General features: G+C 40.6%; 1 protein-coding gene across 5 annotated transcripts in view; it reads right to left on the bottom strand.

Moving 5' to 3' along the window:
- Nucleotides 1-5958: 5958 nt before the first annotated feature.
- The window catches only part of mmp23ba (matrix metallopeptidase 23ba), a 30719-nt gene continuing 18503 nt past the window's right edge, over nt 5959-18174 (bottom strand). For 3 of the 5 annotated variants that reach the window (XM_058783895.1, XM_058783894.1, XM_058783890.1), the window contains exons 7-8: nt 7803-7929; nt 5959-6445 (exon numbers count right to left, since the gene is read on the bottom strand). In XM_058783895.1, the coding sequence (XP_058639878.1) occupies nt 6271-6445; nt 7803-7929 (302 nt within the window). In that variant the 3' untranslated portion in view covers nt 5959-6270. Of the gene's footprint in view, nt 6446-7562; nt 7625-7802; nt 7930-18174 lie in introns of all 5 variants that reach the window. The other 2 variants (XM_058783893.1, XM_058783892.1) reach the window with 2 other exon arrangements.

The raw sequence follows: 18174 nt of genomic DNA, 5'->3' as shown, positions 1-18174 counted from the left end.
GACTTCTGGAGGGGATGTAGATTCGTAAGAGTGAGTGGAAGTAGGCGGGTGCTGAGCCTGTGGCTGTTCTGTGTGCAAGCATCAATGTCTTGAACTTGATGCAAGCCGCAACCGGTAGCCAGTGCAAGGAGATAAAGAGAGATTTGACGTGGGCCCTTTTGGGATCATTGAAAACTAGTCTAGAAGTGACAAGGGTCTAGATGAAAAGTTTAGTAGCATGCTCCATTACGAAGGGCCTAATCTTCCTGATGTTGTGCAATGCAAACCAGCATGATCGAGCCTTCTTTGCAATGTGGTCTTTGAATAGTCCCACGGACCGTTGGCTGAATGCCTGATGCATATGGCACACTTTACTGGAAAGACTTCAGGAGATTCAAAGTCGTCATTGGATTGGTTGAATTATACAGGATTTCCCGTTCTGCCTGGAAACAAAAATGCCATGATGCCAAACCCCCTCATTAAAGAAGAAAGCTGTCATGATTACAACTGTGATGATTAGTGCTTATCAGGATCAACTAAACGGTGGATTTTCAAAAGTATGTGAAATATATAAAGTTCGCAGCATAGAATCTTTAAAATCTGTCCAAGAGTTTTATTTTTAAGAGTCTGTTATTATCACCCCTAAACATGACGTGGCACAAAGCAAAACGTGATTGGTTGCTTTACCTGTCAGTCATACAGCCTCTCTGGCAGACAGAGCTGGGTAGATTACTTGCAAATTGTAATCCGTTACAGATTACATGATAAAAATTGTAGTCAGTAACGTAATCTGTTACATTAAAAGTAATCTGATTATATTACCTAAAATGTGTAGTTTTCTTTTGATTTAACTTATCGGTAACACTTTATTTTGATGGTCCCTTTTGAACATTCTGTTGACACTAAGTAATGTTGCAACTACATGTCAACAAACTCTCATAAGAGTATTAGTAGACTGTCTGCTTCATATCTACTAACTCCTTATTGTGTTGGTCTCCCAACAGATATTCTACTGACTATAAGTAACTTTGCAAGAACGTGTCAACTTAATCTAACCCTAACCCTACCAGTCAACTAATACACTACTAACACTCTAATGAGAGTCAGTAGAAATGTAGGTGCAACATTACTTATAGTCAATAGAATGTGTTAAAGGGACCATCAAAATAAAGTGAAACCAATTTATCACATTGACTTAAATAGCATTATCTTGTACCATAATGATGTAAAAAAAATGCAAAGAGTAAGAACTTGTTCCATTCATTGTAACTTACGACATGAAGTGCATTAAACATATTACATCAAGGTTTCCCAAAATAGGGTTCGTAAAGGAACTACAGGGGCTGTTAGTTTAATGAAAATCTGACAATTAAATCATAAAAAAATTAAAATGAAAATAAATTATTTTAAAACAAACTCCCTTTCGATGAACGTCTTTTCACTCCGTAGCCATATTTGCAATGCCTTTTCAAATAAAAATGAATGTTCATCAGTAGTTGATGCAATGTTGAAACCCTTCTTAAACCTGAAATGATTTTTGTAAATCCAGTGTTCAAATGCTGTCGCCACCTGACTAATGACTGATCTTTGTGTGAATGTCCACAAAACTGGACTATATGTATACTTATATAATATGTATATAATCGGTAGGCTATTTTAGAAAGGAAAATTTAAAAGATGAAAAGGAGAAATTAGGGAGAATCAATGAATTATGAATAATTTATTGCTATTGTGTGAAAAATATGTAATCCATAAAGTAACTGTAGTTTGATTAAGAGTATTTTAAAATGTAACTTACTCTAATTACAAGTACTTAATTTGTGTAATCTGATTACGTAATCCAGATTACATGTAATCAGTTACTACCAGCTCTGCTGACTGATTAATGTCCAGCTGGTCATTCTGACAAAAGATAGATGATACCTGGTTGAAAACTCAAGGGTTTTTGCTACGAATGGGAAAAGAGACAAAGGTCTGTAACTTTCTACTTCTAAGGTGTATAGTGTGGGGTTTCTGAGCAGTGGGGTTACCTGAGGTTGCTTGAAAGCGCTGGGGTGTTGATGATGTGTGTGAGTGCAGGTAAAAGTGTATACATACATAAAGTATATTTAATAGCCATATTCTCATCTGATTAAAGATAAAATCATTTAAATGTGATGCCGTTGTTGGACATTGCAAACGAAAATAAAAAATATAAGACTACCACGCAAAAACGTTTGTTTATTCAATACAAACAGGTGTTTACTATTCTACATCTTAAAATTCCAAGTGTCAGAACGCTAACATTATTAAAAGCCCACATTTTAGTATTTTTCACATTACTGCAGACTATTTGGGAAAGTGTTTGTGCCTTTAATATTTGAAACAAAAGGAAGAAACGTAACAACCATTTCTATTTTAAGTGGTTCTGGTGCATTGTGGCTGAATAACACAACTACACAACTAAGCACAAACTCTAAGGAGCTTTCGACATACATTAACGTGTGTGTGTATATATATATATATATATATATATATATGCATGCATACATACATACATATACAGTGGGGCAAAAAAGTATTTAGTCAGCCACCAATTGTGCAAGTTCTCCCACTTAAAAAGATGAGAGAGGCCTGTAATTTACATCATAGGTATACCTCAACTATGAGAGACAAAATGAGAAAAAATCCAGAAAATCACATTGTAGGATTTTTAAAGAATTAATTGGTAAATTCCTCGGTAAAATAAGTATTTGGTCACCTACAAACAAGCAAGATTTCTGGCTCTCACAGACCTGTAACTTCTTCTTTAAGAGGCTCCTCTGTCCTCCACTCGTTACCTGTATTAATGGCATCTGTTTGAACTCGTTATCAGTATAAAAGACACCTGTCCACAACCTCAAACAGTCCAACTCCAAACTCCACCATGGCCAAGACCAAGAGCTGTCAAAGGACACCAGAAACACAATTGTAGACCTGCACCAGGCTGGGAAGACTGAATCTGCAATAGGTAAGCAGCTTGGTGTGAAGAAATCAACTGTGGGAGCAATTATTAGAAAATGGAAGACATACAAGACCACTGATAATCTCCCTCGATCTGGGGCTCCACGCAAGATCTCACCCGTGGGGTCAAAATGATCACAAGAACTGTGAGCAAAAATCCCAGAACCACACGGGGACCTAGTGAATGACCTGCAGAGAGCTGGGACCAAAGTAACAAAGGCTACCATCAGTAACACACTGCGCCGCCAGGGACTCAAATCCTGCAGTGCCAGGCGTGTCCCCTGCTTAAGCCAGTACATGTCCGGCCCGTCTGAAGTTTGCTAGAGAGCATTTGGATGATCCAGAAGAGGATTGGGAGAATGTCATATGGTCAGATGAAACCAAAATAGAACTTTTGGTAAAACTCAACTTGTCGTGTTTGGAGGAGAAAGAATGCTGAGTTGCATCCAAAGAACACCATACCTACTGTGAAGCATGGGGTGGAAACATCATGCTTTGGGGCTGTTTTTCTGCAAAGGGACCAGGACGACTGATCCGTGTAAACGAAAGAATGAATGGGGCCATGTATCGTGAGATTTTGGTGAAAACCTCCTTCCATCAGCAAGGGCATTGAAGATGAAACGTGGCTGGGTCTTTCAGCATGACAATGATCCCAAACACACCGCCCGGCAACGAAGGAGTGGCTTCGTGAAGCATTTCAAGGTCCTGGAGTGGCCGAGCCAGTCTCCAGATCTCAACCCGCTGTTGCCCAGTGACAGCCCCAAAACATTACTGCTCTAGAGGAGATCTGCATGGAGGAATGGGCCAAAATACCAGCAACAGTGTGTGAAAACCTTGTGAAGACTTACAGAAAACGTTTGACCTCTGTCATTGCCAACAAAGGGTGTATAACAAAGTATTGAGATGAAATTTTGTTATTGACCAAATACTTATTTTCCACCATAATTTGCAAATAAATTCTTTAAAAATCCTACAATGTGATTTTCTGGATTTTTTTTCTCATTTTGTCTCTCATAGTTGAGGTATACCTATGATGAAAATTACAGGCCTCTCTCATCTTTTTAAGTGGGAGAACTTGCACAATTGGTGGCTGACTAAATACTTTTTTGCCCCACTGTATAGGCCTTTAATTAGAATTTAATACTTAAATGAACAGATGTGGTCTGCAGCCTGTGAAATCGCGCTTCTCCTGTTTGAGCATTGTGAAGTTGACAGCACTCTAATCCAATGGCGTCGTAAATATACGGGAAATTATTGGCAGTGAACCAGACAGTGAGTATAGGTGTGTTTTACTTCAAGTAAGATTTTAAATGCACTCGAATTGCAGATGTTATACTCTGATCAGTCTGTGCTGTTAGGGGGGCCAAGGATATTTTGTGGGGGCCTGGTGCCACCACTCTAGACACGCCCCTGGTAGTAGGATGAAGTTGGGGCACAGAGGAGAAGTTTAGATACTTCTGCTTCTTTAAGGACAGGGAAGAAGGAGAGATGTTAGCTGTGCATGTGGTTAGTCTGAGTTCTTGACTGTGTGACGCTCAAAACTTGACCTTTTGATTTGTACCATTTTCTCTCTGCAGCCTTGAGTTTGAATCGATGTTCAAGGAGAACATCAGATAACCAGAGGTTGGAGCGGCTAGTGTGCGCTGTCCTGGAGAAGAGAGGCCAATGTTGTCTAGACAGGATGTTAAAATGGAGCATAAAGTGTCTGTGGCAGTATTCACATCCATTGATGAGAACTGGGTGGGAGAGGGAAAAAGGATGACACAACAGATGAGAGGTGGGGGGTGGGGGGTGGGGAGGAACAGGTTTCGTCTGAATGAAACTGGCAGAGCGGTTGGTGAAACACAAGAAGAAAGGTGTAAATTAAAAGTAATAAAGAAATGGTCAGACTTTGAAAGATCATGAATGTAGCATATGAGTCTCACCTTTGTTTTGTTTGGGTTTGAAACTTGAATGTTTTTTGTCATTTCGGAGCTTGACCGACCCAGTCTCCCTTCACTTTCAGCATATGGAAGATCAGCCATCGTATTCTTCAAAAATCTTCCTTTTGTGTTCTGCACTGTGTGTCCTGTGGGTTTGGAACAATATAGCAGAATATTCTTTTGTGTGAGAAAATCTCCTGAATATTCTTTAGTAGAGAAATCTCAAAGTCATTTTTCTAAAGTGAAAACCCCACTTGCTCCTCACATTATATAAGGTCTCTAATCGTTTGTTTCCAGCTGTAAAAGGGGAATTCAGGAGTGAGCCGTCTACCCTCATGACCATTTGTTTTCCACTTGCCTTTCCACTCTTTAAATTGCTGCCATGTCTACAAGATTCCAAATAAATGTTCTGCGGCATATAATGCGAGCCAGTGTGCTGATGGGTGGCATCTTACACAAGGTGAAAATTAATATCAGCATAAGTTAAGATGGATAAGAAACAGGCTGAGTACCCCTTTGGTTTAGAAATGAATTGAAATCCCCAACTAGAATAAGCTTTGGATCACTACCAGTATTTTTTTACAGCTGATTATTTTGTCTATGAAAAGAAAATGCTAGTGGAATACAGTGAGAGTCATGCTGGTCAGCTGATGATGATATGGAAAACACTTGGATATGCTACAACATACAGTGGAGTCCAAAAGTGAGGAAACACTGGACATTTTTAAGCAAGAAATCCATGTTTTAAGATCAAATGTAAAGAATAATAATGATGTAAAGTGAACAACTTCAGAACATCTCATGCTGGATATCATGAACCATCGAGTTTTGTTCATGCCAACTCTACTTCTGTTGTCATTAAAGCATAAGAGATACAATATAGCAAGGCATTTTGAAATGTATGTACTTTTTTCAGTTTAATTATTTGTAATTAAATTTTTCATTTTCAAGAATCAAGCTGTTTCACCAGCGTTTTCAGATTTTTGACCCCACTGTATTCCCCCAACCTTCACCAATTTTATGGATTTCCATGTTGTCAAGTCATTCTGAATTAATTAAAAGCTTCAAATGACAGAATAAATTGTTTTATTTGGAAAATAAGGAATGTATTTACAACACACACAAGTAAAAACCCTGATATGAAAACATTTGGCATTGTGTATGTATGAACTGACATGAGTATGTGCCCAAGTGAGTGATGTTCCACAGTGCTGTGGTGAACTTTAACCCTGATCCCATGGTTTCCTCGATGCTACAGCTATCCTGAGACGAGTGATGTCAGAACCTTCTCTTCCAATCAGGAGACAGGCATGAGAGGATGCTGCTGTGGGTCTGGTCTGAGCTAATGTTCTGGATATAATTCGCGCTCTAGGAGCATCTCGGGTCCTCAGAAGCGCACTCGTACCCTCCAAGAGTACGTGGTCAGCACCTTGTTCTTCTTCCTCACGATGCAGGTGTATGTGCCCTCATTGATGGCATTTGCCACAATAGTGATGTGGTCATCTTTCAGGGAAATGTAGCCAGGATGAGAGAAGTCCAGAAGCTCGCCGTCTTTATACCAACTATTGGTGTGAGAGAATGCTTCAGGTTAGGTCATTTCTAACAAACACAAATGTATTTATGCTTTTTCTCACTGAAAACACCCAGATTCCAAACAAATCTTCAGGATTGACATCATGTGCAGAGCTTGTAAAAAGACTTCTTCATGTTTGTTTTACAGCATTGAGTCTCAGAGGAATTAAGTGATTGGCAGAAAATCACTCCTGGAGGCACACCAACAGTACACATTTTCAACTCATGATCTTGTTAGTAGAGACTCTGAAATGGATTGGTCATATAAGGGAGACATCCAAAATGTGAACTGTTGGTGTGCCTCCAAAACTGGGTTGGAAAATGTGATTTAAAAGAATTACAAAGATAAAGTCCAAAATAACCAATTTCATAAGAATGAAACTCTGCAGTACAGTGGACCTGTAGAGGGCCAGAGTTGTCCAGCCCTGGTTTAAACAAGCACAAACGCTTCTCACAATAATAAAAAGGTACTTAAGATTCACTACTGAATTTAATGATTATTCTTAAATGAGAGGCCACATGTTTAAAAATATGCCCAGACCACCTCCTTATCAGGCAGGGGTGTGCAGTCCTGGAGGGCCAACAGACTCGTGGCTGGAATTGCATCTACAATACCAAATACTGACTTTAAAGGGGCTGCACACTGGCTGAGAAGCAGTGTTGTTGTTTTCTATCATTCTACACACAGAGGTTGTTCCACTCTGCATCTGTCCATGGAGCCCAGCTATGGCTCAGGACACTGTTCAAAATCCTGTGACACCACAGAGTGCCATTTACATAATTTTCCATTAAATCACATTTGTCCCAAATTATTGTTAATGCACATAATGACTTCATCCTATGCTGGAATATCACGTATTGTGCATTTTTCAGGAAAACACATCTTTCTGTGGCTTGAATAAAGTCTACATGCATCGTACAGAAAGCTATAATAATATAGATTATGCTTTCTCTGTCCGTTTGCCCAGTTTTTTTTTCAAACACCTAAGTTCAAACTTATCGACAACGCTTTGTTCATTCTTGAAGTGAACTTTTCTGTTTGGTGATTGGATTAACTGTTTTGGACTACTACCTTGAACTGAATGCAACGTATGCGGTTTGCGATACCTGTGCGTTGTCCTAGCCATGGTGCGGCTCTGTGCTGCGCTTTTCATCTGGTGTGTGACCACCTTAAGAGGGTGAATATTTCTGTGTCAAAAACACCAAGTGAAATCCTCTGTGCTTCAATGTTGTAGAACAATAAAACATGAAAACCACTAAGGGGCATATCATTTTTATAGGCACTGTACTTTTCAGAATCAGCATCAGAGATGCTATAACACTGTGTGTAGAAAAGCAAGAACTCACTAGATTTTGCCTTTCTTGGCTGCTATCTTCTTACCACAGCGGAAGGTGAGGTTCTTTCCCTCCACAACAAACTTGTGTTTTGTCCGTGGGGGAGTTGGGGTTGGCGGGGCAGTGGGAAATGGGAATTCTGTTAGAAAATTAAAATGAAATAAGATTGCACAACTGATTACTTGTCCAGAACATAATTGTAGCTAGCAGTGGAATGAACTAGCGTTACTCCTGTTGTATGAAAGTCTTTGTTCATTATATTCTCTTGTTCACTCCCAGTGTTGCAGGTGACCTCGCTCCCTCACCTTTGTTGGCTCCAAGAATCTCTATTCATAGACCTACTACATTTTTGGAGTGGCAGCATCGCTGAAGTCAGAACATGATCAGGGTTAGGGTTACGGATGATTGCTTTTTATGCTGCACAATATTTATAGTCATTTGGAAACAACTGCTAGTTCTGTGAGGATTATGTTTTTTTGGGGAGGGTTTTCTAGCGCTTTTAATACAATACAACCAAATGTTTTGGCCGATAAATTGATGCTTTTTAATTTACATAGCACAACCATTAGATGGATTTTGGATTATCTTCTAAATCGACCCCAGTTTGTTAGGCTGGGTGATGGAATGTCTGATATGATAACTAAAACAGGAGGTCCACAAGGCACTGTCTTATCACCCTTTTTATTTGCACTGCATACCTCCGAATATAGGCACACTCGGACATCGGGCTGTTTACACAAGTTCTCTGATGATACTGCCCTTGTGGGTTTAATCAATCAAAATAATGATCTGGACTAGAAGAGAGGTTGAGCTTTTTGTTAAAAGGTGTGATGAAAATTTCCTAAAATTGAATGTGGAGAAGGCAATAATAAAGAAGCAATAATACCGATGACAATTAATGGCCAGAATATAGAAATACTCCAGTCTTATGTCCAGTTGGACAGTAAATTAAACTGGAAAAGAAATAGTGAAGTTGTTTTTAAGAAGGCACAGTCAAGATTATTCTTTTTGAGAAAGTTAAGTTCTATTGGCATCAGTAGAACGCTTCTTTATGTCTTCTACCAGGGAATCCTGGCCAGCATCCTGTTTTATGCAGTGCTCTGTTGGGGAGGCAGTATCGCTGTGGAAGATAAAAATAGGATTAATAAAATGATCAGAAAGGCCGGATCAATTATTGGTTTTATTCCTGAATCTCTTGAGGTTATTGTGGAAAAGAGAACAAGGGCAAAATTTAAAATGATTTTTAACTCTGAAGGACATCCACTAAATTATATTTTTAGCGGACTTAAGAGTTCATTCAGTGAGAGACTGGTAATGCCTCGGTGTTCAACAGAATGATTTAGAAGGTCTTTTATTCCAACTGCTGTTTTTTAATGAAGTGGTATAACTTGTACAGTATGTGGATTAATACTGTCCTCGTGTTTATTGTTGTTATTTATTGTGTTGCCTGCAAAGTACAGTGGTGGCAAATGGATTGTTGATGGACTGATTTGATTGTGATGTAGTGTTTGTTGTTTAAGAATTTATTGTGTTGTTTTGTAATGTACAATGGTGGCAAATGAGTTTCCCCTTACAGGGATCAATAACATTTCTAACTAACTAACTAACTAACATGATGACAGTGTTATGTACTGTTTGCTGGAGAATCAGAAAATTCTCTAAAAAATCTCCATGCATCTAAAAGACCAAAGTCCACTTCACATTTGAATTTTCATATTCTGTCAGGTTTAAGGATAAGGGTCCACATATTAAATATCACATATGATGATGAATGCTTGTATGTGGAGTGTGACTGCGCAGTCATAGTGTGCATGTGTTGACCATATCCAAAAAGGTATACTCCTTTTTAAAGGAGTAAACTTTAAAAAGGCACAGTGTGCGGAACAGAGAAAATTAAAGGGATAGTTCACCCAAAAATGAAAATTTGATGTTTATCTGCTTACCCCCAGGGCATCCAAGATGTAGGTGACTTTGTTTCTTCAGTAGAACACAAACAAGATTTTTAACTCAAACCGTTGCAGTCTGTCAGTCATATAATGCCAGTCAATGGGCACAGAATCTTTGAGAGAAAAAAAACATGCACAGACAAATTCAAATTAAACCCTGCGGCTCGTGACGATACATTGATGTCCTAAGACACGAAATGATTGGTTTGTGCGAGAAACTGAACAGTATTTATATCATTTTTTTACCTCTGATAAACCTCAATGTCCGACTGTCTGGCGTCCGGTAGCGTGGCGCGTCAACCTGCTCTGGCACATAGATATATATACATAGATGCCTCATTATCGACTGATTCTATGGGCTGCGATACATAAGGATCTACGTATATATCTATGTATATGTATATCTATGTTCCAGAGCCGTTGACGCGCCACACACCGGATGTTGTGGATGAGCTCAGGAGAGTTGGACATTGCCTGTATCAGAGGTAAAAAATGATATAAATGCTGTTCAGTTTCTCGCACAAACCGATCATTTCGTGTCTTAGGACATCAATGTATCGTCACGAGACACAGGGTTTAATTTGGATTTGTGTGTGTATGTTGTTTTTTTTTCTCTCAAAGATTCTGTGCCCATTGACTGGCATTATAGGACTGACAAACTGCAACGGTTTGAGTTAAAAATCTTCGTTTGTGTTCTACTGAAGAAACAAAGTCACCTACATCTTGCCCTGGGGGTAAGCAGATAAACATCAAATTTTCATTTTTGGGTGAACTATCCCTTTAAATATACTTGGTTATTAAAACTGTACGGCTCCCGTAACAGATCACAAGAATTTAGAATACTTACGCTCAGCTAAATGACTGAATCCACAACAGGCCAGATGGGCTCTATTCTTCACTCAGTTTAATTTCACAGTCACATACAGACCCGGCTCCAAGAATGCCAAGGCCGACGTATTGTCACGATTGACTGAGGCAACAAATCACTCCAAGGTAGAGGAGAGTATCATTCCCCAAAAACCTTCTAGTAGCACCTGTCCAGTGGGACATCTTGACAGAAATCAATCAGGCCAATGCATAATGTGCTCCACCACAAGTATGTAACACATCCAAGACTTCCTGAAAACTACCAGCTCCTTCAACCATTACCTATCCCTCAATGCCCCTGGTCTCATATCACTGTTGACTTCATTACTGACCTTCCCAACTCCCAGGGCAATACCACAATATTTAAAGTCATAGACCGACTCTCTAAATCCTGTTGTCTTATTCCTCTACCCAAACTCCCTACTGCCTTCGAAACAGCTGAAGTTCTAAGCAACTATGTATTTCAGTTCTATGGTCTACCTGAGGACATTGTATCTGATAGGGGACCCCAATTCATTTCCCGAGTCTGGTCTGCATTCTTCAAACACCTCAACATAAATGTAAGTCTCACATCTGGTTGCCACCCACAGTCCAACAGTCAGACTGAACGCATTAACCAGGAACTCATGTTTCCTCAGTGCTTACTGCCAACAGAACCAATAGAACTGGAGCAAATACTTAATGTGGGCCGAGTATGCACAAAATTCACTTCAGAAACCTGCCACTGGTCTAACTCCCTTCAAGTGTGTCTTAGGCTACCAACCTCCCCTGTTCCCATGGTCTGGTGAACCGTCAGACCTTCCCTCAGTCACTGAATGGCTGCGGCGCAGCGAGGTGACTTGGAATCGAGCACACACCCACTTACAGCAAGCTGTGAGGAGAAGAGAGGAACAGGTCAACCACCACCGTTGTCCCAGTCCTGAATATGCCCCAGGTCAGTGGGTTTGGCTATCCACCAGAGACATTCGCCTCAGACTTCCATGCAAGAAACTCAGTCCTAGGTATGTTGGTCCATTCAAAATTGTCAAACAAATTACTCCAGTTTTATTTCATCAAGATTTGCCTGCTAATTATCGCATTTCTTCCACTTTTCATGTTTCGCTGTTGAAACCCGCTGGTGGTCTGAGAGGAGTGCAGGAGGAGGGAGCCGAGGTCCAAACACCTCCTGCCCATTCTGGTCGACGGCGAGGAGGCGTACCAGGTTTGTGAACTACTCGATTCCAGGTGCCAGGGTGGTATACTTCAGTATCTGGTTGACTGGAGGGGTACGGGGTACGAACCCATATTCACGGAGGAGTTTCATAGGATGCATCCGGAAAGGCCGGCCTTTCGACCACATGGAAGACCCCCACATCGTTTGCTTCCTCGCGTCAGGAGCCACTCGCAGGGTGGGGGCTCTGTTATAAGTGAGACTCCTGTACTGCCTTCCTCGGACCACCAGAGGGAGCTTTCACCTGAATACTGACTTCTTTGATCCGGACTGCATTTCACATAAGCCCTCAAACCTGGGACTGATTGCACACACACCTGCACCTCATCACGCACACACGCATATAAGCACTGCACACACGTACACTAATTTTGAAGTCTTGATTTGCTACAGTACTCATTTCTGAGCATTTACTTGTGGATTATCTTTCTTGTTTGATCTTGGACTGTTTCCTCATGTTTGATTCTCTGCTGCCTGCCCCGACTTATTGCCTGTTCTTTGGACTGTGATTGTAAGCTGCCTGCCCCAACCTTTTGCTGTCTCTTTACCCTGTATCATTCTGATCATATTGTCAATAAAGCTACAGTTGGATCCTCACTGTGCTGACTCTTCGTTACAATAATGAAGAAATTCTGTTTTTTTCTTACTTAATTAACTGACTTGAGTTTCCCAAATCCTTAGATGACACAAATTAATTGGTCCTCTGGATCTGGGACTAGATGGAGCTCTGACTGTTATGCTTCTTGTTACTCTGCCATCCTCTCAAACTACTGTGTTAATCCCGAACCAGTAGCAACTCTTCTGATTTGTCACATGATTCTCCAGAGTTGCTGGACTCTTCCGAAGTAGTGCAGTGACTTTTCCACCCAATAGACCAAGGGTAGCCAACCCTGCTCCTGGGGGCTACCATCCTGCAGGGTTTAGCTCCAACCCTAATCAAACACACCTGAACCATCTAGATCTTCAGGATTACTTAAAAATGGTAGGCTAGTGTGTTAAAGCATGGTTGGAACTTAAAGTGTCATGAAATCTCCCTGTTTCAGCACTGGTCTTTCACACCTTAGATCTGAAAAAGACTCCAGAAATGGGCATGTAAAACTTTGGAAAAGTGGGAGTGTGAAGGGTGGGAAGAGGGGAGAAAACCAATAAAACACAGACCTACAACACCCTCATTATACAGATGAATGAATATTAAAATCTTTGAAACAGAAATAATAAAGACAGTTAATTTTAGTTTACTCTACTTTGGATTTTCTGTCTATATCAATCGTCTGCTGTGTATCACAATAATCCGTCGTGTCATCGCGTTAATGATCAGATGTACCGCTGTATCAGTGCCCTTATTTGCCTGTATTTAATTTGAAAAAGACCTGAAATGTGCGCAAACACTGTGCTGATTCATGTTCGGAGCACGAGAGAATATGAAATATGTTCACATAGACACACATGCTTGCTCCAGTCCGGATATGAACTATGATCCGTGCAGCGAGTGTTTTCATCACGCAGCGAGTGTTCTCATTGCGGCGTTCCACGTAGAAACTGCTCTCTTATGCGCGCTCCACGTTTTGTTACTTATTAAATATTGTTATGGTGTGATACTGCGAGAACCACCGACTCGCTTGGGACGTAGAAAGTGTCTGTAAAAGATGTAAAATGATGGCTCTACCCACAGAAGCACTTTCTTACAAGGTGTAGTTTATTTACAGCACCACCAATATATACAAAAGTTCACGAGTGATGGCGTGAAGAAATATATACAGTGTACCCCCCAAAAAATTACAAAGTAGCAAAGAAACAAACTGGAAAATAAAGATGAAAAAGATATATACACAAAAGGTATCCTCAGTATACTAGCTCTGCTGGGTGTTTGCTCACGGCACTACTGTTGCACGCTCGCATTCGACTTGGTTAACAAGTGATAAAAGTGAGTCTGGCCTATAAAAAGGGAGGCCAGACTCGCCCCTTCTTTGGACGTACCATTTTTAAAACAATACATTTTCCAATAACCTCCATACATATACACAATAGACATATTTTATAAACACAAAACCTCATTTAAACATAATAAACACAAAATAAAAAAAATAAAATGTTTCTCTTTTACATTCGTCAGTCTTTAACACATTTAAACAGTTGATGCTCAATCGCTCGGTTTTGCCGGTGCCACCAGCAAGACTGACCACACCAAACACTCATGACAAACAAACACGAAATACATGATATAAACGAGACAATGCATGTAGTATGTATGATCGGGATGAATCTGGAACAGGGTAATGTATTGTGTGAAACTGGTCTCTTCCAGATGTGTCAGATGCTCCTCCCAGGAGTTACTGAAGATCACGACATCATCCAAGTAGGTGGCTGCCCACCCCTCACACCCACGAAGAACTTGGTCCATGAGTCGTTGAAATGTGGCAGGTGTCCCATGCAGGCCAAAGGGAAGAACTGTAAAATGGTATAGCCCTGACGGTGTCCTGAATGCCGAATACTGTTTGGAGTTGTTGTCAAGGGGCACCTGCCAATACCCCTTGCACAGGTCCAGGGTGGTAATATATCGGGCCTGTCCGATTCTTTCCAGCAGGTCGTCTATTCGTGGCATGGGGTAAGTATCAAAACGGGATTGTAATGTTTACAGAGGTGAGCGGACAACGCAGAAGCTCTTTCATGAGATTTGAATTCTCTGCTGTAATACAACCCGAATTCCGGAAATGTTGGGACGTTTTTTAAATTTGAATAGTTGTGAAATTTAAACTTGAACTTCAGTTTTGGTGTTGAACTTCAATTTGGTCCAACTCTTGCCTGATATAGGTTTCCAGCTGCTGAAGAGTTTGTGGTCATCTTTGACGTATTTTTCGTTTAATGATGCACCAAATGTTCTCTGTAGGTGAAAGATCTGGACTGCAGTCAGGCCAATTCAGCACCCGGACTTTTCTACTACGAAGCCATACTGTTGTCATAGCTGCAGTATGTGATTTTGCATTGTCCTGCTGAAATACACAAGGCCTTCCCTGAAATAGACGTCGTTTGGAGGGCAGCATATGTTGCTCTAAAACCTTTACATACCTTTCAGCATTCACAGTGCCTTCCAAAACATGCAAGCTGCCCATACCGTATGCACTTATGCATCCCCATACCATCAGAGATGCTGGCTTTTGAACTCAATACTGATAACACGCTGGAAGGTAGCCCGGAGGACACAGCGTCTGTGATTTCCAACAAGAATGTCAAATTTGGACTCGTCTGACCATAGAACACTTTTCCACTTTGAACAGTAAATGAGTCTTGGCCCACAGGACACGATGGTGCTTCTGGACCATGTTCACATATGGCTTCCTTTTTGCATGATAGAGCTTTAGTTGGCATCTGCAGATGGCACGGTGGATTGTGTTTACCGACAGTGGTTTCTGGAAGTATTTCTGGGCCCATTTAGTAATGTCAATGACAGAATCATGCTGATGAGTGATGCAGTGTCGTCTGAGGGCCCGAAGACCACGGGCATCCAACGAAGGTCTTCAGCCTTGTCCCTTACGCACAGAGATTTCTCCAATTTCTCTGAATCTTTTGATGATGTTATGCACTGTAGATGATGAGATTTGCAAAACCTTTGCAATTTGACGTTGAGGAACGTTGTTTTTAAAGTATTCCACAATCTTTTTATGCACTCTTTCACAGATTGGAGAGCCTCTGCCCATCTTTACTTCTGAGAGACTCTGCCTCTCTAAGACATCCCTTTTATAGCTAATCATGATGCAGACCTGATGTCAATTAACTTAATTAGTTGCTAGATGTTCTCCCAGCTGAATCTTTTCAGAATTTCTTGCATTTTCAGCCCTTTGTTGCCCCCGTGCCAACTTTTTTGAGACCTGTAGCAGGCATCAAATTTGAAATTAGCTCATTTAGTGGATAAAAGTGTAACATTTCTCAGTTTAAACATGTGTTATGTTCTCTGTGTTCTATTGTGAATAAAATATTAGCTCATTTGATTTGAAAATCTTTTAGTTTTCATTTTATTCAACGTCCCAACATTTTCTGGAATTCGGGGTTGTACAACTTCTTGCATAATACAGTGCAGTGATCGGATCACAAGAGTTCATTCTCATGAATAATACTGAGAAAAGCTCGGAAAACTGATGACATAGATGCGTACTCTCCAGCCACGGCAGCCAATCACCACTGCAAATTAACGCATATACGTCACATTTTGTGACACTGGTTCAACTTTGCGCTTTGAACCCGAAGCCGAAATTGTTCCAAAAATTTAATATAATAACCACTTTTCCCTTAATAATAGACATAATGAGTGCTTTTGTTGTTTTCACTGATGTGCAACCTGTTCATATATCTTAACATCTCAAAAATTTATTTTAGGGTTTCATGACACTTTAAGTCTGCAGGAAGATCTGCTATAGACCCTATGACTGTGCCGGATGACACAGCAAAAATGGCTGCCCACTGCTCTGGGTGTGTATCACTACCATGTGTGTGCACTTGGATGGGTTAAAGTGCCCCTATTATGGATTTTTGAAAATGACCTTTCATGCAGTGTGTAACACAGCTTTAAGTGAATGAAAACATCCTGCAAAGTTTTAAACATGAAAGTGCACCATGTATAAAGTTATTGTCAAAAAGAGTCAACTCTGAATCATTCAAATGAGTTGTTTTTAAAATGAATCCCTAGCCGTTTCATTTTGACGTCAACATGAAACATTATCATATTGCCACCCACTTGTTGCGCGTGCAGACCTGGAAAAACTTGATTTTTGTGTTTGTCTGAATGAAAATGCAAATTCATTCTTTGCCACTAGGTGCCACTTTTGGAGCGTTAAAAGCTCACAAACCCTGCTTTAAATGAAATCGACCAATCACTGCAGATTAGCGTTACGCAAAGGAGGGGTTTGGAAAAATGAATCGTTAAACAGAGTCGTTGAGCAAATAAGGTAAAAATAAATGCATATTATAAGAAAATGAAAGTGTTTTTTGACCGTGCATGCATGTCAACCTGTTGTTGGGTACTCCCAAAACCAAAATATGAACCTTTCATAACCCATAATAGGGGCACTTTAAATGCAGAGCACAAATTTGGAGTATTAGGAACCATACTTGGCCACACGTCACTTTCACTTCACGTCACATTTGAACTTCTTTGCAACAATCTTCACCAAACTGGGTCTCTACAACACCTTATGCCTTCACAAGACTGCATTCAACACCCCTACTGGCCACTATGAATATCAAGTAATCCCAATTAGGCCGGTTAGTGTCTCAGTCATAACCCTGCTCTGTCAAACAGGTCCAACCCTTCCTAGGTTTTGCCCATTTTTTCAAACAGTTCATTAGTAACTAGCACCATTGCAGAACCGCATACTGATCTATCTATGAAGACCTCTAGGCAGCTTCACTAAGGAGACAAAGAAGGCTGACAGGGCATTTAAAGCAGCAATAGTTACACATCCATACTGACCTTCCCGGGTTATTAGTTGCCCTTTATAGTGGATGTAGATTTGGGTACAGTTCACTCACAACACCTAGTTTTCTTCCTCTGTAGATATTTCCCCCTTTGAATGCCTGTTTGTGTTCCCCCTTTTTCTGGAGCTGGAGTCTGCTTCTACCATCTGCAACTCAACTGGTCCAGAGATGCCAACTTACCTGGTGGAGTGAAAGGAAAGCCCTACTGTACATAGATACTCTTAACAGGAATAGGCTAATCAGGATACAGTCCTACGGCACTACTCTGTCCAGGTCAGAGGGTTTGGATCAACAAGGATCTCCTACTTCCTGTTGAGTCTCAGAAACTGGCCTCTCATTTCATTGGTCAGTTCAAGATCTTCTGAAAGATTAACCCTGTTTCTTACTGACTCTTGCTGCCCAGATCAATGTGCATTCCTCCCATCTCTCACATCATGCCTCTTGTCCCTCCATCTCCAATGCCTACCCCATGTGCCAGACATTATTGGCAGTCAACCAAAATCCAACTGCTGGATTTCCGACTGCTCTATGGAAAAGCCAAGTATCTCTTCTGGTGACTATTCGGGAGAATAGTCTTAGGAGAATAGTCGGAATATTCGGGAGAATAGTCTTTCGACAGCAGCACGTAAGTGTTGCAATACTTGGTCATAGATCTGTTGTTTAAATTATTTACTTGCTGTTAGGAAGGAATACTTCGTTTCCTATCTATTTCTATTCTGCATTTTCGTTGAGGTTTTTATGTCTGATTGCACTTACTGGTAATTATAATAATTTGCACCTCGGCTAAGAAGGAACCTGGATCATTTTCATTGCTCCTTGCAAGCGAAGTGCTAGTTTCGTCTTGAGCTATTTGCACTTGGCTATTGGCTGGGCCTATCAGAAGCCGGCCACA

This window comes from Onychostoma macrolepis, chromosome 08 (assembly GCF_012432095.1).
Source record: "Onychostoma macrolepis isolate SWU-2019 chromosome 08, ASM1243209v1, whole genome shotgun sequence".
In the NCBI taxonomy this organism is placed as follows: Eukaryota; Metazoa; Chordata; class Actinopteri; order Cypriniformes; family Cyprinidae; genus Onychostoma; species Onychostoma macrolepis.
The sequence above is the reverse complement of the archived record's forward strand: the minus strand, read 5'-3'. Positions and strand labels throughout refer to the sequence as shown.